Source organism: Balaenoptera ricei, chromosome 10 (assembly GCF_028023285.1).
Source record: "Balaenoptera ricei isolate mBalRic1 chromosome 10, mBalRic1.hap2, whole genome shotgun sequence".
Taxonomy (NCBI): Eukaryota; Metazoa; Chordata; class Mammalia; order Artiodactyla; family Balaenopteridae; genus Balaenoptera; species Balaenoptera ricei.
The window spans coordinates 102,763,516-102,788,530 of NC_082648.1; the positions used below are offsets into that span (position 1 = coordinate 102,763,516).

A 25,015-nucleotide genomic window follows, 5' to 3' on the forward strand; every position below is an offset into this window, starting at 1 on the left:
CACGGATTTTGGTGTCCATGGGAGATCCTGGACCAATCCCACACAGATACCGAGGGACCACCGTTTGCCCAGCACCTAGCATGGGGCTTGGCAACAATGCCTGTTGAAAGGACATATACATGATATGATAAAGCGTGGTGGAAAGAAAACATGTGAGTTACCAACACCCCAGAGAAGCCTTGTCTGATTCCTATAAAATATACTCATTTCCCTTAGAAAAACACAATTCTTACCCTACCTATGTAGAATTTAGCTCCTTGACATCTAATTGTATATAAAGCCCTCGATGAGCTGGAACAACGTATTCTCACCCCAAGCAGGCCTGGTAAATGAACTGTTATCGTCAGTAAATGATCAATACGAATTGGGAAGTGAGCTTCCAGGGTCTGAGACTTGCAAGCTGGAGACAGACTGCTCCGGTTCCGAGTGGGTCGGTGTGGGCACTGATCAACCCACCCAACCGCAGGATCCAGATCTTCAGCCTTTTCCGCTGGGGGAGCCTCTGCAGGACTCCCCACCCTTCCTCATACCCCTCCCATGGAGACCCCCCTCTGCCCGCACCTCCCCCTTCAGGACGCCCCCGTCCCGGTGCCCCCTCCAGACTTCTCCTCTGGGATCCTCCACCCTCCTGACTTCCCCGCCCCCTCAAACACAACTTCCGCCCGCGCCCCTTCCCCACAGGCCGAACTTCCGGCCGGCGCCCCCTCCCTGCAGGCGGGACTTCCGCCCGCGCCCCCTCCCCTCGCCGAGCCGTCGCGTCCTCCAGCCCGAGGCGAGCCGGGGCGCGTGCTCTCGCGCTCTCCCTCCCCGGCCACGGGCTGCAGCGGCGCAGAGGCGGCGGCGGCGGCGGCGTCCGGAGGCTGCGGGCGCGCTCCTCCCCCTTCTGCCTTCCCTCCTGCTCCTCCTCCTGCTGCTCCTCGTCGTCGCCCGCTCGGCCCGAGCTGCGAGCGGCAAGATGGCGGCGCCCAGGCCGCCGCCCGGCAGGCTGTCCGGCGTCATGGTGCCCGCGCCCATCCAGGACCTGGAGGCTCTCCGCGCGCTGACGGCGCTCTTCAAAGAGCAGCGGAATCGGTAACGGCCCGGGCGGCGCGAGCGTCGGGGGCGGCCCGGTGGGGCTGCGGGAGCGGGGCGGGGGCGCGGCAGCTGGGGAGCGGGCCGCCCCCTCCTCCCGGGACGGCCGCGGGGTGGCGGCCTCCGCGATGCGCCCGAGGGGCCCGGGCCGCCGATGCCAGGCCCGCGTCCTCCCCCGCCCGGTCCCCGAGGTGCCCCGGGGGGCTGACACCTGTTCCCTGCCCGTCAGTACAGGTGTGAAGCCGGGTGCAGGAAGGGGGACCGAGGCAAGTGAGCCCTTGGCCGTCTGCTGCCTGTTTGGTTAGTTGAGTCGCGTTGATGGCGCCCCTGTAACGGGAACAGACCTACAGGCCGCCGGAGTCAGCATACGTGCTGGCGGGGGAGAGACACGTTACAGATGTGCAAGGTGGGAGGTGGCGTCATTCCATTCGGCCTGTCAGCTCAGGCTTTGCATCCCCAGTGGTGGCCGCGCTTTGTGGAGAGGCCACTTCAATCCTCCCTCTGCCATTGAAGGGCCAGATGGCCATTGTCAAAGGTGCCCAGGAGTCTGACAGACCTGGATTTGGTTCCTGGCCCTACAAGCTGTGCGTGCGTTATTGTGCAGTTTTTCCAAGCCTTAAGATTTCTTGCCTAAAAATGGGAATATAATACATGACTTCATTTCTGAATTGTACAGAGGAATAAATGAAATAAAGCATGTGAAAATATAAAGTATGTGATGCCCTCAGTCAGTGCCTGTTTGATTTTGTTCTAGTCTTCTCTGGGCCTCAGTTTCCACGTCTGTTTAATAGGAATAATGTTGGACAGTACCTTTCTGGGGACATTGTTTGTCAGGATTAAATGAGATAATGCATATTAAATCCTTAGTACATACCTGACACATAGTACTAAGTAAATGCTAGCTGATATTATCCTTTAACACATTTATGGGTGGTCCCCCATGTGCCAGGTTTTGTGCTAGGTGATGAAGTTGAAAAATAAAAAGTCTTCTCCTGGAAAGTCCTGTTCTGGGGAACCAGCAGATAGTAAAGAGTAGAGGGAGTGTAGAAGTCCTAGAGGTCCCTTTGATCTGAGCACTTCTGCTGCCTTAAATCACAATAAGAAGTGTTGAGCAATTGAAAGAGTGCTAAGAGCCCAGGGCACTGCTCCTTGGGATTTTTGGGAGATATGTTCATTGATATGACACTCTGGAAGATGTGTTGAATGAGTTACTGCTTGGGCATATCTATACCGTGACGGACCGTCCTTTTAGTCAGTAATCAGTCATCAACCTTTATTAAGCACCTACTCTGAAACAGGTTCTTTTCTAGAGGCTGAAGGTGCAGAGATGAATGTGATACCCCCCTTTTTTCAAGAATGTTGGAGTAATTGCTGTGTAAACAAATTGTAATGGGGGTCTAGACAAGAAGAGGTAGTGGCACGGGGGGATCTGCGGACCTCATGGATAGATTGGTGGGCCAGGAAAGGTTTTCGATTACTTTGGCTTCATAGCTTACAGATTGAGAGGGCTAATTAGCAAGAACAGTATGTGCAAAGGGACTGTGTGCTGATTTTGCACAGTTTCTGAGTGGTTTAAATGAGATAACATAGGTAAGGTGTATGGTACAGAGGAGATGGTCAAACATCAGGTCTCTCTTTATAACCTGGAGGATAAAATCCAAGACCCCGAGCCAGTTTACAAGACCTTTCTTGACTCTGTCCCTTGTGAGGGGAACCATTGAAGGTTCTTTCAAGGGCATGGCATGGCAAGATCTGTATATTAGAAAGATCTCTGACTGCCATTGTTGGGGATACATTAGGGTGAGGGTAGAGGCAGGGGACTTTTAAGAAGTTGATGCAGAAGCCCAAGTGAAAGAGAAAAGTGCCTGAATTTAGGGTATTGTCTATGGGGGTGGGTAGGGTAAGTATTGAAAAATATTTATAAGATTGAATAGACAAGACTCAGGGACCAATTGGATTGTTGGGGAAGAATGAGAAAGTGAAGATGCATCCCATATTTGATTTTGAGTTTTTCCTGGGGCTGGCAGGAAGTTTATCCTAATTCCAGGCGGAGTTTGAAGACCAGGAAAGGTGAACTGATGTGCAGGTCTTGGGATAGGGAGGCATATAGTTGTGTGGTGGGGCAGAGAGCCCTTGATGAGAGTTTGTGAGATCCGGCTTCTGGTCCTGATTCTGCCACTACTTCTTTGTGTGTCTTTGGGCAAATCACTAGTTGCCCCTCACAGAAACTCATGGGGTGTCCAGAGTCCAGCTGCTCTGAGAGGATCCATCCAATGTCGATGGACCCAGAAGGAGGATGGACCGAGGTGTTAGGGGTTGGATGGGATGTAAAGTGAAGCAAAATGAGGCCTCAGAGTAGCAAATAGAAAAACACCGGACAAAGCAAAAACATACTGAGGAAAGTAAGAAAGTAATTGATGGAACAAAAGAATTCCTCTCCCCTTGAGTGTGGGCTGAACTTAGTGACTTATTTGTTAATAATAGACATGGGGGAAATGACAGTGTGTGACTTTTGAGACACAAAAGGCCGTGCAGCTTCCCCTTTGCTTTCTCTCTTGGATCACTCACTCTGACAAAGCCAGCTGCCATGTTGTGAGGACACTCAAGCGTCCATGTAGAGAGATCTGTGTGGTGAGGAACTGAGGCCCCCTGCCAGCAGCCATGTGATGACCATCCGGGAAGTGGATCCTCTCAGTCCCAGTCAAGCCCACAGCCATGTGTGCAGGCTCTCGAGAGACTCTGACCTGTGTGAGACCATAAATGTGATTGTTTTAAAGGGCTCAGTTTGGGGGTAGTTTGTTATATATATTGGTATATAGATCATGAATATTCTTGCTGTGCTCCGAGTCTTTACAAGTCATGCTAGATTCTTTCTGGGACAGAGTAAGATGTAAATACATTAAGAATTCTGTTTTCAGCCTTATCCTCGAGGTTTTATTTTCCTACCCTTTAGTTACCCTTATGATGTATTTCTTCATCATTTACCTTTATGATGTATGCAGACCCCTCTATTAAAGTGTAGAGCCAGGTGAGATTGGTTGTCGTACTCTATACCTCCACTGTCCGTGTAGCCACTCGTGACATGTGGCTATTTAAATTAATTAGCAATAAGTAAAATTAATAATTCCATTCCTTGTACCAGCCACATTTGAAGTACTCGGTAGGCAGTCACGTGTGGCTGGTGGTTACCTTATTGGACCATGCAGATACAGAATTTTTCCATCACCACAGTAAGTTCTGTTGAGTAATGCTACTCTCTGTTTTTTTCTGTAGGGAAGATTATGTTCTGGTTCTTGAGTATTCATGAAACAGTGTAACATTTGGATACTGCTTTCTGTAAATTCTTCTCATGCTGAAACTGATACCTCATTGCTCTTCCATCTGATAAGCTTCTTGAATAAAGTGAATGTTTCACATTCCCTGTATCCCTAGCATCTAGCATACAGTCTGATAATTGTAGGTGCTTAACAGATTGCTGCTATTTGTAGAAGTGATTACTCATGGTGCGTGCGTAGTCTTTTTTCTTCCATGTTCATGTAGATAATAATTTTTTTAAGCTTTTCTCAGTGTGGCTACTTTTTTCTTGTTAACCTATGTTTAGTCAAAATTATTTTTCTGATTACTTCCTTCACGGCCTTGTATATCCTATATAATAGTGCAGATACTTCCCTCCATACTTTGGGACCCCTTTACCTTATAAAGTATTTTCCCTTTTTTAAAGAAAGAACGTATTAGATTCTAACATATTTACTATGTAATTATTAATAGTGGTTTCTTATTTGTTCTCTGTCTCCTTCCAGAATGAAGGCCTATGAGGACAGAGATGGTTGGCTTTTTTGTAATTATCCTGTTTGGATAATGCTTCTTGAATTGGGTGTCTTTGAACAGTTTAGGAAATTGTCAGCCAGTGTTGCGTCGAATACTGCTTCTCTCCTGTTCTTTCCTTTCCTTCAAGGACTGTAATTACACATATGTTAAACCTTTCACTGTATTTTATGTCTCAAAGCCTCCTTTCTGTACTTCCCATTCTCTCTGAGCTTTGGTTTGAAATTTTTCTGCTAATCTGCCTTCTAGTTCTCTATTCCTTTTTTCTGCTATGTCTAATCTGCTATCATCTATTGTGTTCTTAGTTTCAGGTATTGTATTTTTGAGTTATTGTATTGCAGAATTTCTGTTTGATTTTTTTAAATGGATTACTCTGTTGAAATTCATTTTGTCATTTACCTTCTTAAGCATATTAATTATAGGTTTTTTTTAGAGAATGTGCCTGATAACTGTCTATTGTCATTTTCTGTCTTCTTGTGTTTAGTCATTTGGTCCTATCTTTTATTGAATGCTGAATGTTGTGTAAGGAGTGTTAAGCCCATTTCCAAAATATTTGCAAACTCTAAACCAAAGTCAATCTAAAAATTTTTTATTTCAACAAATGGTGGTGGTAGAACAACTTGATATCTAATTGGAATAAAATGAACTTTGACCCATACCTTGGACCATTCACAAAAAATATTTCAACATGGATTATAAACCTAAACATAAAAGCTAAAACTATAAAATGTTTAGAAGATGGGAGAATATCTTTGTGATCTTGTGTGTAGGCAGACATTTCTTATCCAGGACACAGATAACATTAACCTTGCAAGAAAAAATTGATTATCAAGCTAGACTTTATCAAAATTAAAAACACTTCTGCTCATCAAAAGACACCATTAAGAAAATGAAAAAGGCAAGCCATAGACTGAAACTATTTGCAATACATATATCTGACAAAGAACTTGCTTTGGAATATATAGAAGTGCTCCTGTAACTCAATAACAAAAAGACAATCCAATTAAAAAATTGGTCATAAAAATCTGTGCTTTACAAAGGAAGATTATATAAATGGCCAGCAAACACATGATAAAGTACTCAACGTCATTAATCATCAAGAAAATGCATATTAAAACAATGAGACACCACTCTATGCTCGTTAGGATGGCTGTTACCAAAAAATGGAAAGTAAGTGTTGGTGAGGATGTGGAGAATTTGGAACCCTTGTACATTGCTGGTGGGAATGTGAAATGGTTCAGCCACTATGGAAAACAGTTTGGTGGCACCTCAAAAAGCTAAACACAGAATATGACCCAGCAGTTCCACTCTTAGGTGTGTACGTACCCAAGAGAGTTGAAAGCAGGGACTCAAACAGATACTTTTATGCCAGTGTTCATTGAGGTATTATTCACAATAGTCAAGAGATGGAAACAACCTAAGTGTCCATCAGCAGATGAATGGATAAACAAAATGTGGTATGTACCTACAGTGGAATATTATTTAGCCATAAAAAGGAATAAAGTACCGATACATGCTATAATGGGGGTGAACCTTGAAAACATGCGAAGTGAAAGAAGCCAGGCATAAAAGGACAAATATTGTAAGATTCCACCTCTATGAAGTACTTAGAATTGGCAAATTCACAGAGACAGAAAGGAGATTAGAGATTACCAGGGGTTGGTGGGGGGAGTTATTGTTTAATGGTTACAGAGTTTGTTTGGGGTCTTAGAAAAGTTTTGGAATTAGTGGTGATGGTTGTACAACATTATGAATATAATTAAAGCCGCTGAATTCTACACTTAAAGATGGTCAGAATGGCAAATTTTATGTTACATATTCGTTTCACCACAATTTAAAAAGTTAATAATGTTAATATACCAAAATCCATCAAATTATGTAGTTTAAATGAGTGAATTGTATGCTTTGTTAATTATATCTCAGTAAAGCTGTTATAAACAAGTAAAACCATAATGAGATACCTCTGCATACTCATTAGAATTGCTAGGATTAGAATGACTGACAGTACCAAATTTTGGCAAGGATGTGGAGCAACTGGAACTCTCGTACATTGCTGGTGGGAGTGTAAATGGTGCAACTGCTTTGGGAAACATTTTGGCAGTTTATTATAAAGTTAAATGTACCCTTGCCTATGACCCTAGGTATTTACCCTAGAACATATGTTCACAAAAGGCTTGTAAAAGAATGTTTATAGCAGCTCTATTGGTAATAGCCAAATACTGGAACCAACTCGAATGTCCGTCAATGGGAGAATGGCTAAAACTGCCCGGTAATTGAAATGAATGAACCACCAGTATACACAACAACATGGACGAGTCTCAAAACGTACTGAATGCAAGAAGCTAGACAAAGAGTACATACTGTATGATTCTATGAAGTTCTACAATTGGCAAAGCTAATCTTGTCTGTATCGCTAATTGGCAATACAGACATGAACAATGGTTGTCAAAGGAGGTTGGGGGTTGACTGGGAAGGAGCATGAGGGAATTTTCTGGAGTAAAGGAAATGTGCTCTATCTAGATGGGTATTGGTTGCCTGGATTTGACACAACTCGTTAAACACTAATGATCTGTGTAATTCACTGTATGTAAGTTATATCTGTTTTCTGTGTGTAAAATTATTGTCCTTCTCCTTGCCACCCCCAGAAGAACTTACTTGAGCTAAATCTCAGACTTTGTGGTAAAACAGTGTTTGTGAATTGTAAAATTTGCTCTAAGAAAAGAAAGGTTTATCTAATGTTCTTCATACAGTTAGAGTGAGTCGGGCTTTGTTCTACATTTTCATCTATGCGGGACAGTGCTGTCTGTTTCCAGAGCCTGAGATGAGCTGAAGTGACTGATGTGTGAGTGCATGAAATGCTTGAAACCAAATGTAGAAAGAAATGGAAGTCATTCTGGAAGGAAAAGGGAAGTAATGTGGCGCTGGAAATTTCACCTCATTGTCCACTGAAAATTGCAGTGTGAGGGTGCTTTTGGAATCTTGCATTGCAGGGATAGCCGTAGTGTGATATCATCCTACTGCTGTGGAACCTGAGATCTCCTTCCTCCCGGGTAGGAGTGGGATTTGCCTCGGCTTTTTGTGACCTGTGAATAATGCAGGGGCTGTTTTGCAGAGTGACTGAAATTGTTTTGTTTTCTAAACAATTTGAGTTCAGGGAGCTTCTTCCTCTCCCCATTGAAATGTGTCAGTATGAAATATTGATATCTTTTTGGACTCAGTGGGTTTCAGGGGAAAAAGACTTTTGTAAGGCATAGGTCTAGTTTCAAATCTAAGTACTGCAACATACTAGCTGCATGAACTGCAAATATTTTTAACTTCTCTGAGCCTCAGTTCTACCCTGGTAGTTCTACCTGGTGCCTACCTTGTAGGGTTGATGTGGGTATTAGGGGGTGCTGGATGTCGAGTCTGGAATGGTGCCTGGCACGTAGTTGATGCCAGCAAACACCACTATTATTATTGCCGGCTCTAGTCAGAATCAGGAGTGAAAAGAAGTGAAAAGTGTGGTAATTCTTGAATTTTTTTCATATTTTAAAATAGCGCTTGTAAAATTTTTAATTTCATCTCAATTCCATGATCAAGTTCTTGTTTTAATAGGCTTTGGAACTGCCTCTGGAACTTTAGAATAAGGAATAGATTTAATAACTCAAGTCAGTGGAAGAAGATTGGTTTTTCAGATCCAAAAGATGTAGGCAGTAACTTCTTACAAAATCTTAATTCCTTGGTGGAAAGGTATTTTAGCGATATTAGATAATTTTAAAAAGTTATAGAATTTCCAATAAAGTGAGTACTTGACACTAACTTACATTATGACATGAGCAGAGGAATTTAGATGATTTTGCGTGGAGTGACTGTGCTTTCTTTAGGAGCTGACATTTTAGAAAACCATACTTGTGTACTATAAGGAAAAAGGAAATTGAAGCTTTCCGTTAACTTTCAATCTAGTGTTTTTGTTGGTTTGTTTGCTTATTTTTAAACTCTTGTCAAGTCAAAACCCACAAATATATAATAATGTTAATGCCTTTATGGAGGATGATATAACAGATAATCTAACAGATATATCTAACGATATAACAGATAATCTAATCTAATCCCATGTATTTCACTTGAAAAATCAGCAAATGTTACAATTTTGTCTTGTTCTCTCAAAATCCAAAACATTACTGATATTGTTAATGTTCTCGATATTAGAACAAATAACCCCGCAAGTTAGCAGCTTGAAGCCACAGGCATTTATTGTTTCACACAGTTTATTAGGGTCCGGAATCTGGGAGCTGCTTAGCTGGGTGGATCTGGCTTGGGGTCTTGCGCGAGGCTGCAGTCAAGCCGTAGACCAGGTCTGTGGTCTCCCGAAGGCCTCACTGGGGTGGGAGGTCGGGGTTCCACGCTCACACGAGTGGCTCTGGGCAGAAAGCTCCAGTTCCTCACCACGTGGACCCCTCCCTAGGGCTGCTCGTGCCTCGGCAGCCGGCTTGTTCGAAAGCGAGTGATCCAAGAGAGCCCGCTCAAGATGGGAGCTGGGGTGCCTTTATCATCTTGGAAAGGACATGCCTTACTACTGCGTGTTCTAAGGGTCACACAGAAGGGCGTGAATGCCCGGAGGTGAGAGTGGTGGGTAGGGCTCTTTGCTTCACTTTCCAGTCTCATTCCTCTCTCCCTTGTACGTGTTAAACTGTATGTTTTATGCTGTACACTCTGCAGTTTGCATCTTTAATTTTTGCTCTGTTTTCGAGTGTTACCAGTTTTTATACATAGAGAGCTAGATCATTAACTTCAGCTGCTGTAGAGTGTCCCTTCATAAGCTTACATCATAATTTACCTACCTTTTTTCTTACTGATGGGTATTGGATTTGTCCTGAAGTTTTGGTAATTCAAACAGTACTGCAGGGACCATCTTTACACATGTCTCCTTGTATACCTGAGCCTTTGGATTTTTTTTTTTCCCCAAAGCAGAATTTGAGGTAGGGACTTGGGTGAAGTACCCAGCAGTCAGGAGTGTGGGACGGGGGGAAGCTAGGTGTGGAAGGGGGAACAGCCAATGTAGGGATGCCGTATTGAGTGGTGACTGTTGTAGGCAGCTGGAGCTCAACCCCACTGGGTGTCCCTGAGGGCTGCACCTCCAAATAATCTGTGCACAGGGCTGGGTGATTTATCTATTAACCTGTTGCCCACTGGTTGAGAATTGCCCCTGGGGTTGTTATCTAGATGGACCAAGGCTGTGCGGTGAGGGACACTGTGAACATTTGTTACGGCGTGCTCTTCTTCTGAGACCTCCTCTTGCCTGATACCGTTCACTCAGTTGCGGGCTCTTGGAGGCTATAGCTGTTTGGAATCTAAAAGGAAAGACCTGGACAGGAGTGTTAGTGCAGTAAGTTCAGTCCCCACTGCTGAAGACTGTCCTGAGGCCGTAATTGCATAATCATCTCCCTGCTCCAGCTTCCAGTCTAGACTTCCCTGACTTTCCCCCAGCACTGTAGCTGGGCTGTGATGCCGAGGGGGCTGAGCCCTTGGTTGCCTCTCTCCTGTCAGTCTGTGGTTGCTGCAGCTGCCTGTTTGTGGCTATCCCTAGACATGGAAGTACCAAGAGACAGCCCATTGAACCCCTGAGTTCCAGATTACTCCTCCCGGTGCCCAGCTTGTAGTAGCAACTCCTCCTGATAATCAGGGTGGGTTTCTCCTGCCAGTGTGGTCACTCTTCTTTGCCTGCTGGTTCACCGGCTTGAGAATCTCAAAGTGATCATTCTGTGGATCTAGTTTAAGATACACTAGATCTTTTTCTATGCTCCCTGATGGAGACGTTCTTTGTCTTGGCCCTAGGGCTTAGTCCAGCACAGTCTAGAGTTGCGGGGTTGGGAAGCACAAATTCTGCAGGTATGTCATTGGGAGTGGTGAGGAAAGGGACCAGTTTTTCTTAGGGTTAGATTTTCTTTTTGAACTTCTAGTTTGCTGGCTCACCTTGAGAAATTTGTTACATTTTCTCCCTTTCTGGGCTCACTCCTCCTTGTATAATGATGTTGCGTTTTCTTCCACCTATTTCCCCAATGACCCCAGCCTAAGATCAGGTTTTCCTGCTATTGGTGATTTGTGTCGTAGTGCTATTGGGATACCGTGTGTCTGGTCACTAAGCTAGCCAGCATCTTGGACCAGGTTCCATCTCTGAAGCTCTCTCGGCTTTGTCCTGACGTTGGAGGCGCACGGCTTTGCAGGTAACCGTACGTAGGGCTGCACTGAGTCCAGCCTTTTGTCTCTCTGCAGAGGCAGGGGAGTCCTGTCCTAACACTGACTTTTACGTAGTGACTCTGATCGCCACAAGGTGTAGGCGGCTTTTGGTTCTCGTCATCCTGCCAGAGTTGAATTGCAGATGACCTTAGGCCATTCTGAAATGTTCCACTCTGGTTTTAGACCTGATTATAGCCAAGTGTTTCCCGTCAGTTTCTGGTGTGTGGAGATATTCACCTTGTTTTAAAGTTGGGCTCTATATTTATAATTTTTAGAAATAAACATATGATTACCGTGTCTGGAATGGAGGGGAGATGTTTAAAGTGTGAACTCCTTTCTCACTGCACTTTCATTTCATAATGCAATAGACTTTTATATGTGTTTCCCCTGACTTGGTTGTGACTTTGCTGTGGGCAGGGTCTGTCTTCTTTATGGTATCTTCTAGCATAGTGCCCGGTCCATTGTGAGTGCTTAATATATGTTGAACTGAATAAACAGTGAAGAGCCAATGGCTGTAATAAAGAAAGTCACTTAGCACTGACAGCCAGTCAGTAATGACTGCTCTGATTGCTCGAAAGCTATTAATTCGATTTACCGTGTTAGTTATTTACTTGTTTAATTACCTCACATATGCTGTGTACCATGCTCTGTGTTTAGTGATGCAACTCTAGTTGGTACAGTGTAAGTAACTATTTCTAGCTCACTTCAAACCACTAAAGGGGGAATAGCTCAAATGCTGTAATGTTAAACTTGTAACTTCATTCCTTTCCTCCTACACACACTCCTAATTTTCCCTCAGGTTTTAATGACCATTTCAACCCCTACTGAAAGCCTTTTTGACCTATGTGCTTCTGTACTATGTTCCCCTTTCCTCTTTCAAGGAACTTCACTAGAGTATTGTGATCACTTAGTCACCTCCCAGTCCCACTAGAATGAGAACAATCTGAGGGCAGGATTCTTCTTACTTACCTCTGTATTTTCAGTACCTGCTAGCACATCATGAGCAATTGGTTGTATTTTTATTATTTCCTTAGATTATTTAATTTTCTGGGGTCATTAGATATAAAGTGAGAGCACAGAGGAAAGACTCTACTAAGAGGTATAAAAAATTATCAAATAATGACAGATGATGATGATTTCAAGAGGTAGAAAATGTTTTGGTGTTCCTCATTGCTCGCATCAGTATGTTGACTAACTTTCATAAGGAAAGGGAATATTGAGCACTTCAGAGGTCAGCATAGTGCAGAACTCAAAATTAACCTATCATCTGCATGTACACACATTCACATAGCTTTTCCCCAAACATCGCTGAGCCTCTGACCAACAAGAGTCTTTGGCTGCACCAAAAGCAAAAACAAAACGGGCTTCCCTGGTGGTGCAGCAGTTAAGAATCCACCTGCCAATGCAGGGGACACGGGTTCGAGCCCTGGTCCGGGAAGATCCCACATGCCACGGAGCAACTAAGCCCATGCGCCACAACTACTGAGCCTGTGCTCTAGAGCCCGTGAGCCACAACTACTGAGCCTGTGTGCCGCAACGACTGAAGCCCGCGCGCCTAGAGCCCGTGCTCCCAACAAGAGAAGCCACCGCAATGAGAAGCCCGCGCGCAGCAACGAAGACCCAACGCAGCCATAAATAAATAAATAAATAAATAAATAAATAAATAAAAAGAGTTGGAGAGGAAGGTCATTATTAAAAAATAAAAGAAACGAAACAATCCCCCCCCAAAAGAAACCCACACCACTTGTCAGCTTAGCAAAGGACGCCATATGCTGTCTTGACTCAACCATGATTCAGATCAGCTGTGTTGAGAGAGAACCTCAATTACGCTACACTATAAAAAGAACTTCGTAGAGTGTGGTGACAGTTTCCTTTATTTTTACCTGTGCCATGAGCTGGAATACCACACAGAACTACTTGGTAAGGTGTTCTGACTCAGCTTCAAAATACCAGTGTGGTCAGTGTGAGCCACCCTGCACATCCAATTATCTTAAATGGACAAAGTAGACAGGAAGAAGTTTGAGCCAGCAAATCAAAATAAATAAGGTTAGAATTGTGACCAACCATGCCCCCAGAGGAGAGTTTCTCAGCTCTTTCGTTCTTCCAGTCTTTTGTAGTGGTCCCTGGACCCGAGGGTGTGGTCACTGGACTGTGGGCAAGGACACTCATTCAAAGACCAAGGAACCCTGGGGCTCACTCTAGGCTGAGTCAACCTCTCTGACGGCCGCAAGCCCAGAGAAGTCACATTAGAGGTAAGAGGGCGATTTGTAAGCTAGGGATATGCTCACGGTAGCCGTGGAGATTTTATATATAGTGCTTAGTTAAGTGCCGTGGACATTTTATATATAGTGCTTAGTTAAGTGCCGGGCATGGAATAAGCACAGTTTAAGTGTTAGTGGCTATCTTCCTCATTGAGAATATTACAAAACTCGATCAAAAGACACTAAAGAAAACATAAATGGTTATACCATTACATGATAGGAAACTGCAATAACGTAGAGACATCAGTTCTCCCCAAGTTGACCTGTGGTTTCAATGCCATTCAAAATAAAATCTCAACGGGGTTTTTGCTAGACATTCACAAGCTGATTTTCTAATTAAAATGGGAAACTCCTAGGTTTTCTGTTACTCTCTGACTCCCTTAAGGCTTTGTATGGATCCTTTTCTGACTCCTCAGCTTTTAAAACCCTTCCTGTGTGCAAAATTCCCTATGTCCTCAACCTCTCTGAATATTCCTTTCATCTTCTTGATCTAGGTGAAATACGGCTCACTTCTAAGGACAAACCTTTCCCAGAAGGTCCTCAAAGTGGGCTGTTTTCTCCTATATCCAGTGTACTGCTTGGCTTGAAGGTGTGTAGGTGTGAAGGTGATTGTCATTGCTGCTTTCAGAACTTTTTCCTCCAAAACCCCTCCAACTTTTCATCTCATGCCATCAGAGTATACCTCATGGATAATCTCTTCTGCTATTAAAAGATCTGCTGGTCCCTCTATGTCGTTCCTTAAAGAATTTAGCTCTAGTTCGCTGTTAACTCTGCATTACTTCTGCTGTCTTAAATCTTGGTTAGTTTAGTTTTTACATAGATTATCCTTTCATTACCCTGGCCTTTTATTTCTTGACTTTCTCTCCTTCAGTGAACTTGGACACCCCCTTCCTCCCATCTCACCACACATTGCCACGTGCTACCCAGGCCTTATGATTAACCATGGCTGCATTCCCTCCACAATCTTAATTCCAAGAGTCCCACTCTGGCTGCCTGTTGTATCCTGTCTCTCTGGGTCCCCTGTTCCAACGAGTCTTCAACCCCACCAGGACCCACAGTCTGTTGGTCCTACTCCTTCCTATTCAGTGTGCCTTTGGTTCCTTATGTTCACATTTCCCTTCTTAAATCCAGTTTAGATCTAAGGATCAGTAATAAAGCATTTCCTTGTATACTTTCTCATTTCCCTTGCCTCTTCTCCTAACTTTGTCATACTTTCCTGGTAAAACTTCAGCTCTAGTTAAATCCAGCTTGCTGTTTCCTTTGTGTCTGCACCCAAGTAACTGAATAAGGATGGAGAAAAACTTACAGCCATACTGATTGGTCTTTCTGTAAGTGGATGATCACTGACCTTGGGTAGGCATTTAGTTCTGCCCGGCAGTCCTTCTATTTCCCTAGTCCATTTAATTCTCCTGCTTTCCTAGTTAACTGCTTTATGCCTTTTGCTCTCCCTAAGTCTCCGTTGCCTCTCCCTCATCCTCATTCTCAGTTTCCTATTTTTCTGAAAAAATAGGGGCGACCAGAAGATAATTTCCAGGAACTCCCACTACCCTCTCTACCCCCTACTTGTATCTGTCCCCATAATTTGCCTTCCCTCTGTTAACTGTCGGTGAACTGCCTTGCTTCAGATGCCAGCCCCCCTCAGGTCTGCACTAAATTCCGCTCCCTTTTGCATACGTTGCTCCAACAATTCTCTTCCCCCCCCCCCGCTCTTTCTTAAATCATCAGTTTTACCTTTTCTGTTAGATTGTTCTCATCAGTTTATAGATCTGCTCTAATTTTTCCCATCCTAAGAAAAATCTCTCTCCCATTTCCCTGATTTTTCTCTGCTCCCATTTATAATAAAGCTTCTCTAAAGAGTTTTTTATATTCACCTACTACAATTTCTCTTTTCTCTTGAACCCATTCCACATTGCCAAGTCCATTGGTCTTCATCTTAAATCCTTATCTTACTGGATTTAAGATAAATCTTAAAATCTTAAATCTTACTGGATAAATCCTTATCAGCTGCAGTTGATGTAGTTCATCACTTCTTTCTCCTTGAGACACCTTCTTCATTTGGCTTCTAGAACAACAACCCCTTCAGATTCTCCTCTCTTGTTGGCTTTTCTCTCTGAGGTCCAGAGCTCAGTCCTCAGGCCTCTCCTCCCCACCTACCTGTACTCTCCTGGCAATTGCATTCAGCCTTGGGGTTTTACTACTTTACATTTGATGGTAACTCTAGCAGTTTTCTTTAGCTGGACTTTTCTCCTGATCTCCAAACTTGTATGTTCATCTGCCTACTCCACATTTCCACTTGTATTTCTAGTAAGTACCTCAAATGTAACAAATCTCCATCTGAACTCCGGATTCCCCCCATCTCCATATATCTTTACAACAGTCTCCTCCAACTCAGTAAACAGCAGATACATCTGTCCATTTATTGCTCAGGCCAAAGTTTGGAGCCATCCTTGGCTCCCCCTTCTCAGATAACCCTCATAATAATTTATCATCAAGTCTTATTGGCTCCATCTTCAGAATATATTCAGAATCTGGTCCGTGCTTATTATGTCTGCCTCTGCCACTCTTTTCCAAGAACAGTGTCCTGACTGATCTCCTGTTGTCTTTTCTTTCTCCTGCTATGATCAATTCTTTACAGAATAGCCAGAGGGATCCTTTCAAAGTGAAAGTCAGGTGATGTCACTCCTCTGCTCAGAACCCTCCCTGGGTTCACATCAGGAGCGGAGGTTCTTTCAGTGGCGTACAGAGCCTGTGTCTTGCCCCTGAGTCACTGGATGCTTCCACCAAGCCCCCTGCTGTTCCTGTGATGCCTTTGCCTGCCATCCAAGCTCTTCTCACAGGAAGGGGCATAGTTTGCTTCCTCACCTTCTTCAGTTCTTTGCTCAAATACCACTTTTTAAATAAGGTCTTACATACAAAAATCTTTCTCTACCTAAGACTATAAAGACATTCTCCATATATTTTCTTCCAGAGTTTCATAGTTTTGCCTAACATGTATTCCTAAATCCATCTGGAGTTACTTTTAGTAGGATTCTACATAAGGCTCCAATTTGTTTTTTTCTCATTGGATTGATAGTTGTCCCAGCACCTCTTCTGGAACGGCCGGCCTTCACCTGGGACCTTTAGTGCCAGCGCTGTCATTTGCCAGCTTTCTCTGTGTGCATGGTTCTCTTCTGGACACTGTCCACTTCTGCGCATTTCACTTCGCTTCGCTTCCTTTGCTTGGTATAATGCATTTGAGATTCTCTTCGTTCTGATGAGAGACGAATTTTGACTGTGGTGAGGACATTGGGGAAGAGGGAAGCATGTGACTTTTCGGGGTGGGGGGAGAGGACTGATATATTTGGAACCCTTTAAAGCTGGTATCGCCAAACAGTGATCTGTGGGCCAAATCTGACCTACCACCTGTTTTTTGGTTTTTGGTTTTTAATTAATTAATTTATTTATGGCTGTGTTGGGTCTTCGTTTCTGTGCGAGCGCTTTCTCTAGTTGTGGCAAGCGGGGGCCACTCCTCATTGCGGTGCGCGGGCCTCTCACTATCGCGGCCTCTCTTGTTGCGGAGCACAGGCTCCAGACGCGCAGGCTCAGTAATTGTGGCTCACGGGCCCAGTTGCTCCGCGGCATGTGGGATCTTCCCAGACCAGGGCTCGAACCCGTGTCCCCTGCACTGGCAGGCAGATTCTCAACCACTGCGCCACCAGGGAAGCCCCACCTGTTTTTTTTGTTTGTTTTTGTTTGTTTTTTTTTTAAAATGGCCTTTGAGTTAAGAATGATTTTTATATTTTAAATGGTAGGGGAAAACAAATGAACAAAATTTCATGACGCATGAAAATTATATGAACTTTAAATTTCAGTGTCCATAAAAAGAGTTTACTAGAACACAGCTGTGTTCGTTCGTTTGGATGTTGTCTATGGCTGCTTTTGCCCTGCAGCAGCAGAGAAGTTGTGACAGAGGTTGTCAGGTCCTCAAAGCCTAAAATATTTACTCTCTGGCTCTTTACAGAAGAAGTTTGCCAACCCTGCAACCCTGTCTCAGGGAGTTGTCTCAGCTTGAGTGTCCTGGATGTGACAGAAGAGGGGAAGAGAGTATATAAAGGAGAGTTTTGAGGTCTGCAGAGATGAATTTCAAACTTTTGCCCAGGCTCTTTCTGATAGGAGATAGAAATGTTTTTATTTTCTGTTTTTGTTCGTCTAACGCAGTCAAATCAGTAAGGGGTTTATGGTTTTAAATAACAACCAATGATTGTTATTTTAATCTCTGAACTTGTGTGTATTCTAATAGTTTTTCTCAGTGACAGTGGTTAAACGACTCTAAACCACGTGTCAATTTTTAATTAAATGTCGGGTATTAGAATGAATCTTTTAACCAGGATGTAAGTCTTAGTCGTAGTGTTAAATGACGAACAGTTAGTCTCCTTTTCAGAAGGAGGTCCTGCCTGATGAATTGACTGTAAGATGTGAGTACGGATGGTATATTAGGCCTATCTAACCTGTGCTGTAATCACCAATAGTTTTCTTTAATTTTATTCAAACAGGACTTGTCAAGATTAAACCTGTTCAAACTTGAAGGAAGTGAAATTCTACCTTTTGTATAATTCAAAGGCTGTTTTTGTTCTGTAATGTAACATTTCATTTATAAGTTGTCTTCAGGGTATACATTCATTCCTATGTAAAAGGAATGTCTAATGGTTGAATTTTAATTGTCCTTCTAAGTACTTTCGGCCTTCTGTGAATGAAGTAGCTAAGCTTCTTAAAGTCTTTGTGAATATTTTGTGTTAGTTTGGTTAAAGCAGAAATGACAGCAGTTTTTATTATTAATAACATTTGTAATATACAAGCGATTGACTGATCTTTACTGGTTATTTCACTGTCGTTAATCATTACACATACTTAGCTGTGCTGTCTTGACAGTGAACATGGAATTTGCAGACAGAGTACATTAGGACTCCTTTGGATCTGTAATGCCAAATAGCTTTCTTTCAAGACTGTGGAGAAGGTAAAGAGGTACAGAAGAGAGTTAAATGTTTTCATAGTAGTTACTGTTAATGAAAAGCTTTTTTTGTCCTTATCTCATGAAAGTTGTTAATTTATTATATTGTATTAAAATATGGTGAATAAAATCTGTAGATATTATATGGCTCTAGAGGAAAAGTTTTTTTTTTTCCTTTCACCCTTTATAGAGGGGTATACAATATATCTAAGAAATAGTCTCTGCTTTCGAGAAATTTAAAATGTAGTTAATTGAGTTACAACCCCTCACCTCTCCCTCCCCCTTTAAGCTTACTCATTCAGTGGGTAAGCTTATCATTCAGTGGGGAAGGAGAAATTAGATGTTTCTTAAATACCAATTATAAGATATCAACATCTTAAGATATGACCCTTTTTTTTCAAATTTTTGGGTCCAGGATGTGTGAATTTCTTAATGGGAATGGACGAGTTGAGCTAGTTCCTCAGTGTTTCCCTTTTTCCAGTTGCTGCTGCGAAGTACACTGATTTCACTGCTCCCATCAGGCCTGGCGCCTGGCTCAGGGCACATGCTCAGTAAGTGGGTTACATGACAAGTCTGTGAAGCAGTTAGATCCCGCTCTGAATATGTGAATAGTCTCATCACCGTTTTAAACTTGAATTGAACAAATGCAATTAGTGAATGCAGGTCTGGGCCCTAGAGATACAGAAAAAAATAAGGTAGTCTCTATTTTTCTGGGATTTATAGTCTAGCTGGGGTGATAGACCGCATCGGTGAATGTAATCTGACGTGGGTAAGTGCTATTCCGTTCTGTGGACCGAGCTCCAGGGCCGCACAGAGATGGGATGCGGCTCCCCTGAGTACTCTTGAGTAGCAGCGGAGTCCCACCAGGGCTGTGAGTTTTCAGAGGCCTGAAAGGAGCCCCCAGGTTCTTCCAGGCAGAGGCTTGGGTGGGGGTGGTGTGAGAGGGATTCTGGGGGAGGGCATACACGTGAACAGACCCAGAGGATTGCCAGTGCTTGCTGGTTTCAGGAATCCATGGGGAGGACAAATGACAGTGATCACAATCCCAATTCATTTTCTCTTTATACCGCATATGTGAACTGTTGTATGCTGGGTAGACGCTGCTGTGATTACTCTTTAGTAGCTGTTAATAGTTATTTGTGGGACTTCCCTGGTGGTCCAGGGGGTAAGACTCCTCGCTCCCAATGCAGGGGGCCTGGGTTCAATCCCTGGTTGGGGAACTAGATCCCACATGCATGCTGCAACTAAGAGCCCACATGCCACAATTAAAGATCCTGCATGCTGCAGTGAAGATTCCGCGTGCTGCAACTAAGACCTGGCACAGCCTAAATAAATAAATATTAAAAAAAAAAAGTTATTTGTGTTTCAGGAATCTTTTGCTTGGCCGTAGTTCAGGTAAACATTTTTCTTTTGGTTAAAAGTGTAGTGAAGGAGAAAGGCATGGTGTATATGTGACAAATTAACATGTAACATTGGAAATTATTTAGGGTGGTTCATGAACTTACTAATTGTTCTATGGTTGGAATATCAGTTACCCAGTTTTCCTAAGAACAGTGCTGTTATTTTGTGTTGTCTATTATAGTTTGATTTCAAAGCTTTTGCTGTGCTAGATATCAGTTTTGAGTGAAGCAGAGGTTAAGATTTCAGAGAGTGACATCAGAGAAGACCATTCACAGTAAGAAGGTGGTGCCCATGAGAGAGGGACCTTGTGAAGGACCCGCTGAAAGAAATCATACTGGCTTCTTTACCCCAGGTATAAATACACATTTCTTAGTCATCGTAGGAGGAAAAAAAAAAAGAGGCTTTATTGTAGATTATTTGAGTTCTAGCGCTCTACTTTTATTTGACTATAAGATTAAGTAATAAATGTCATCAAAATTTTATGCAGGTGGGGCAGATAGAGGTAATTAGGCTTATTCTTTGTTGTAGAAATCATGATCACTCTTGGCATTCTTCAGAATGTTTTAAACCCGTGGGTACTTTCTTAGCGTGTTAATAGTGCCTGCACTATATTTAGTATCGTTCGAGCCCAGAGCACGCCTCCCCCAAATAAGCCTCAGTGGCATATTGATTTTTTTGAATTAAAGTTACTTAAGAAAGAGCCAGTGCAAGAGGGACGCTCTGACCCTCCTCTCTGTTGAAAGCAGGCAATAAATCTCCGTGTGAGAGGTACCCTCCCTGCATCTGGAGTCAGAAGGACACCCTTATCCCCAGAGGTGAATTTGGGGCCAAGAAGCCTATATAAACAAACCTTGTTTCCTCTTTAACGTAGTACCCCAAGTCCAGACTCTCCTTAGATTCTTCACTAACTAAGCACCCAAAGCCTAAGTTTCTTTGTTCTGTCAATTCCTCAGAAATTTAGTGTTTCTCTGTCTAAAAAGTATAAAAGCCGCCTGCTGTGGCCCACTTTTTAGGTCCCATTTCTATGAGACCTCCATGCACACGAATTAAAATTTCTTTTTCTCCTGCGTGTCTGTCAATTTTATTATTATCTTGCCCAGTGGCAAGAGCTCTAGGGGTAGAGTGGGAATTGCCTTCTCTCCAGCAGCACCCACTTCTCCTTAAAGCTGTCGTGAGAGTGTTAGTGAATCTTCTTTTTGTCATGTTGTCACTGAAAGTGGCTTACACACTCCATTGTTTCATACAGTTTCTGAGGCAGGGCTAAGGCTGCACCTTTGAACTTTCACTTTTTTATTTGGTCGCTTAATGGCTGCGACCCTGAGTCAAAGCTTCGTGATCCCCATTTAGAGCGGGCCGACGGGGAGAGGTGGGGCTGATTATTTTATGCACCCATTTCCCAATTTTTAATTGATTAATTTATATTCTGCCTCTTTCCAAAAACAAATCTGACGTGCCTTAAAAAATAAATACAGTTAGATAAAGTAAAGGTAAGGGAGGAAATTGGAGGGGAGGGAAAAGCCAGAAATGAGGTTAGTACTCAGAAGTCATGCTGAGGGATTCATAGTGTTAAAGATGGGTCGTGGGTTTGACTCCAGGCTTCTTAAAGGCAAAGACAGAGGAGAACGTGATAAATCAAGTGATTTATATCATTCATCCTTAAGATAAAAAGGCGACACTTGGAGTACAAGTATTTATGGTCCTGAAGCTCGCGGAGGGAGTGTCTCCCGGGCCCCCCCGAGCAAGCACAGCCGCTTGGGGCGCTTCAGTGGCCGTGCTTCTGGAGAAATGCGCAGCTCCCCGGTGGTCTGGCTTCATTTCATCCGGGGGTGAAATGTAGGGTGCTGGGATTCCACAGTGCGACCACAGGGAGAAAATTCCTATGGTCAGGACTAATCTGTAAGAGTCTCTTCAGTTGTCTAACAGCAATTTTTCTTCTGACATTAAAGCGGATTCTTGTTTCTTCAGGGGATTCATGGAATGAGGAAATGGGCTTGCATTTAGGTGCCGTGCTGCAGACAGAAATCCTTCCCTTCATAGCTGTGGAGTGAGAGCCAGTGCGGGCAGTGGGCCTGGCGTGAGAGGCCGTGGGAACTGCGGGGCCCGGTGGGGGGGCGGGGTGAACAGCCCCAGGTTCATCCCCCGCCCCGGGCACACACGCTCCCCGGAAGCGAGCTCGCTCTGTCTCTCTGTCCGTCTCCCTCTGCTTCTGTCTGTCTCCTTCCCTCCTTCCCGCTCCCCCGGCTCCCCATCTTTGTGACTGAACGTGTGTAAGCTCAGAGCACTGCTTCTGGCTCCTCTATCTAAGAATGGGTAGTGTCTCTGTCCCCCAGGCAGTCCTTCATGAGGATCCTTTCTCATAACTTTACTTCAGGTACACACTGGGTGACAGAGGACATGGTTATATTCTCTGTCTAGAACGTGAGATGCAGATATTCTGGTTTGCCTAAGGGCAGACCCATAACCATAAACAGTCACCTTAAACGGGGGTTCGGGTTGTCGTGGGAGTGGAAATCCGACTGTTACAGTTGGAATTGTGGCTCCAAAAGTTATTAGCTGAGGGATGTGGGCAAGTTACATAGACTCTTCTCTGTCTCAGGTGTCTTGTCTTTAAAATGGAGAGGACAGTATTGGCTTCATAAGGTTAATGCAAAGATTAAATGAGATAATACAGGGACAGGTTTTTAAGAGCAGTGACTTGGCGAAGTGCTCAGTGTACGTAGCTCTTTTGTGTCGTAAACTAAGGAGCTGGAACAGATAGGCTTAGCTTGCCTCCCCACAAAATTAAGCACCAGCAGTGTTCTGAAAAGGACATTTGGAAATGTCTTTTTCTTTTTTTTCTGGTTTGTAACAATTTTATCCTTTTTCAGAGAAACAGCACCCAGGACTATCTTCCAAAGAGTCCTGGATATCTTAAAGAAATCTTCTCATGCCGTTGAGCTGGCCTGCAGAGACCCAGCCCAAGTGGAACATCTGGCTTCCAGTCTGCAGTTAATAACGGAGTGCTTCCGGTGTCTCCGGAATGCTTGTATTGAGTGTTCTGTGAACCAAAATTCAATCAGGTACTATTCTTTGTAGTTACATATATGCCTTTGATAATATCTCTTTGTGTACGTGCATGCTGGTTCTGTCATGTTGGCCTATCTGTTAGAGATGGTTTTGGCGTCACAGTCACCCGTGTTTATTAGGAGACTCTCTCCGTCTCCGGGGACAAGTGTTCTGCAGGACTTGTTGTGGGAGACTCCTGGATGAGTGCGTAATGGGACAGCATGTTTAACATTAGGGGTTATTCAGGTTTCTCACTTGTATTTATAATGTTTTGAGGGATTTGGTTTTTTACATAACACAGTGATTTGAACTTAATTTTGATCCTTTGATTCTAGTCTGCCTGCCTAAATGCATTTGCAGTTCTGGACTTCACTTTTCTTAGTTGTAGGTGTTGTAATTAGTTTTCGTGTTTTAATTAGTTGCCCTTGTGTTACTTCGAACAGGGAGCACGATGTGAATTTCTAAGACGGTTTATCTTAAGCGTTCCTTAAGATTGTGTAAAGTTGCCAGCTACTGCCACCTAATTTATAATGTACAACTAAAATGGAGTTACAAGGATGAGCAAGAGAATTGCCCCGTCCTGCTCTTGTTCTCATGTTACACTCTCCTCCCAGAACTGAGCACCCTTCCTCTTTGATTTTATGGAATCTATTTTTATTAACAATTTTTACTTGAGATGAAGTCAGAAGCCACAAAGCATGCTCACTTTTATTTCCTGGACTTGAATGTAGACAGAGCCCTGGGGCTCCCTGTTACTGCCATGATGAGTGAAGTCGGGCTGGTCCAGAAGCCGATGGAGGGACTCCCTGTGCTGCCTGGACGGTCTTATACCTGAGGCTTTGATATGATTAATGAGTTTTTTTTTGGATCAAAGGAGAGGGAACCAAAAGAGAGAGTTGTTTAACTTCAGCACAGAATTGAACATGGCGTCCATATACAGATAAATGGATAGAAACAGTAATGATCTTGGTAGTAATAGTTAACATTGAAGAAGTATAACTAGTTATATGCTAGAAGCAGCAGGCCAGAGGCTAGATTATTTTGTCCCTTTCCAGGCAGGGAGGCCCTCTAGTGTGACGGGAGAGGGAAAGGAGAGCCCTAGAATGGAAATTCTAACCATTCAGGGCATCAGCTCCTGGGAAAAACATTTTTGTAGTCAGAAAGACAACAAAGATTCTGGTAGGGGCTTTGAGGTCAACCTTAACTAAAGCTGATATTCCCGAGCCTGTCAAGATTCAGATCTCAACCAATATGTATTTTTCTGATGTTTTTAGTTATTAAAGAGTTAATTAAAAAGTAGGATGCTATTAAGGCCTAGACCTTTTTACATCTTTTGTCTGAACATTGCACTTGGTATGGACTGGAATTTTTTTTTGCCAAGGATGTATGGAACATGGGGTATAATACAGCAAAGCAAACAATCTGAGTCATATGAAATTTCAGGAAGTACTCAAAGAAAACTGTTGAAAGCAGTTAGCTCTGCATGTAAATATAATCCCTATTGCTGGGGGTCGCTATACTTTTACTGCAGAGAGCCAGATAAATAGTTCAGGCTTTGTGATCTCTGTCAGAGGGGCTCACTTCTCCCATTGTAGTACAAGGGAGCCATATGTAGTACGTGAACAAATGCACATGCTGTGTTCCAGTAAAACCTCATTTGTGAACATTGAAATTTGAATTTCATAGAATTTTCATGTTATGAAGTTACATTTTTCTCCCCCCACCAAATCTGGCCATACAGAAGCAGGCAGTGGGCCCAGGTGCCTGGCAGCCATTTGTATGTGTAGAGGCAAGAGGAGAAACAGAGGTGGAACGGCATCTTCTTTTTGGAGGCAGGTGCTGAGCCCCTTTTCCCACCAGTCTTGTGTTCGGCTAAAGAGGAAAGGAGCAATGGCTGTCTGCCCACCTGGCCTTGGGGAGGGGAGAGAGGATTCTAGCCTTGTGCACACCGACCCTGACCCTCTTCTTTAGCAGTGAATGTCTTGGCTTAATTCTGATTTATGTTGAGAAGAAGTGAAGAAGGTAGGGAGCTGTATGAGTTTCCTTTGCTGCTGTAACAAAGTACTGCAAATTCAGTAGCTTAAAATAACAGAAATTTATTATCTGACAGTTCTGGAGGTCAGAAGTCCAAAATCAGTTTTCCTGACCTAAAGTTAGTGTCAGCAGCAGGGCTGGTTCCTTCTGGAGTCTCTAGTAGAGAATTGATTCC

General features: G+C 43.5%; 1 protein-coding gene across 1 annotated transcript in view; it reads left to right on the forward strand.

Moving 5' to 3' along the window:
• The first annotated feature begins 737 nt into the window (after positions 1–737).
• The window catches only part of ATXN10 (ataxin 10), a 155,171-nt gene continuing 130,893 nt past the window's right edge, over positions 738–25,015 (forward strand). The window contains exons 1-2 of the mRNA XM_059937161.1: positions 738–1,071; positions 22,629–22,820. Coding sequence (XP_059793144.1) covers positions 956–1,071; positions 22,629–22,820 — 308 coding nt within the window. The 5' untranslated portion in view covers positions 738–955. The remainder of the gene's footprint in view (positions 1,072–22,628; positions 22,821–25,015) is intronic.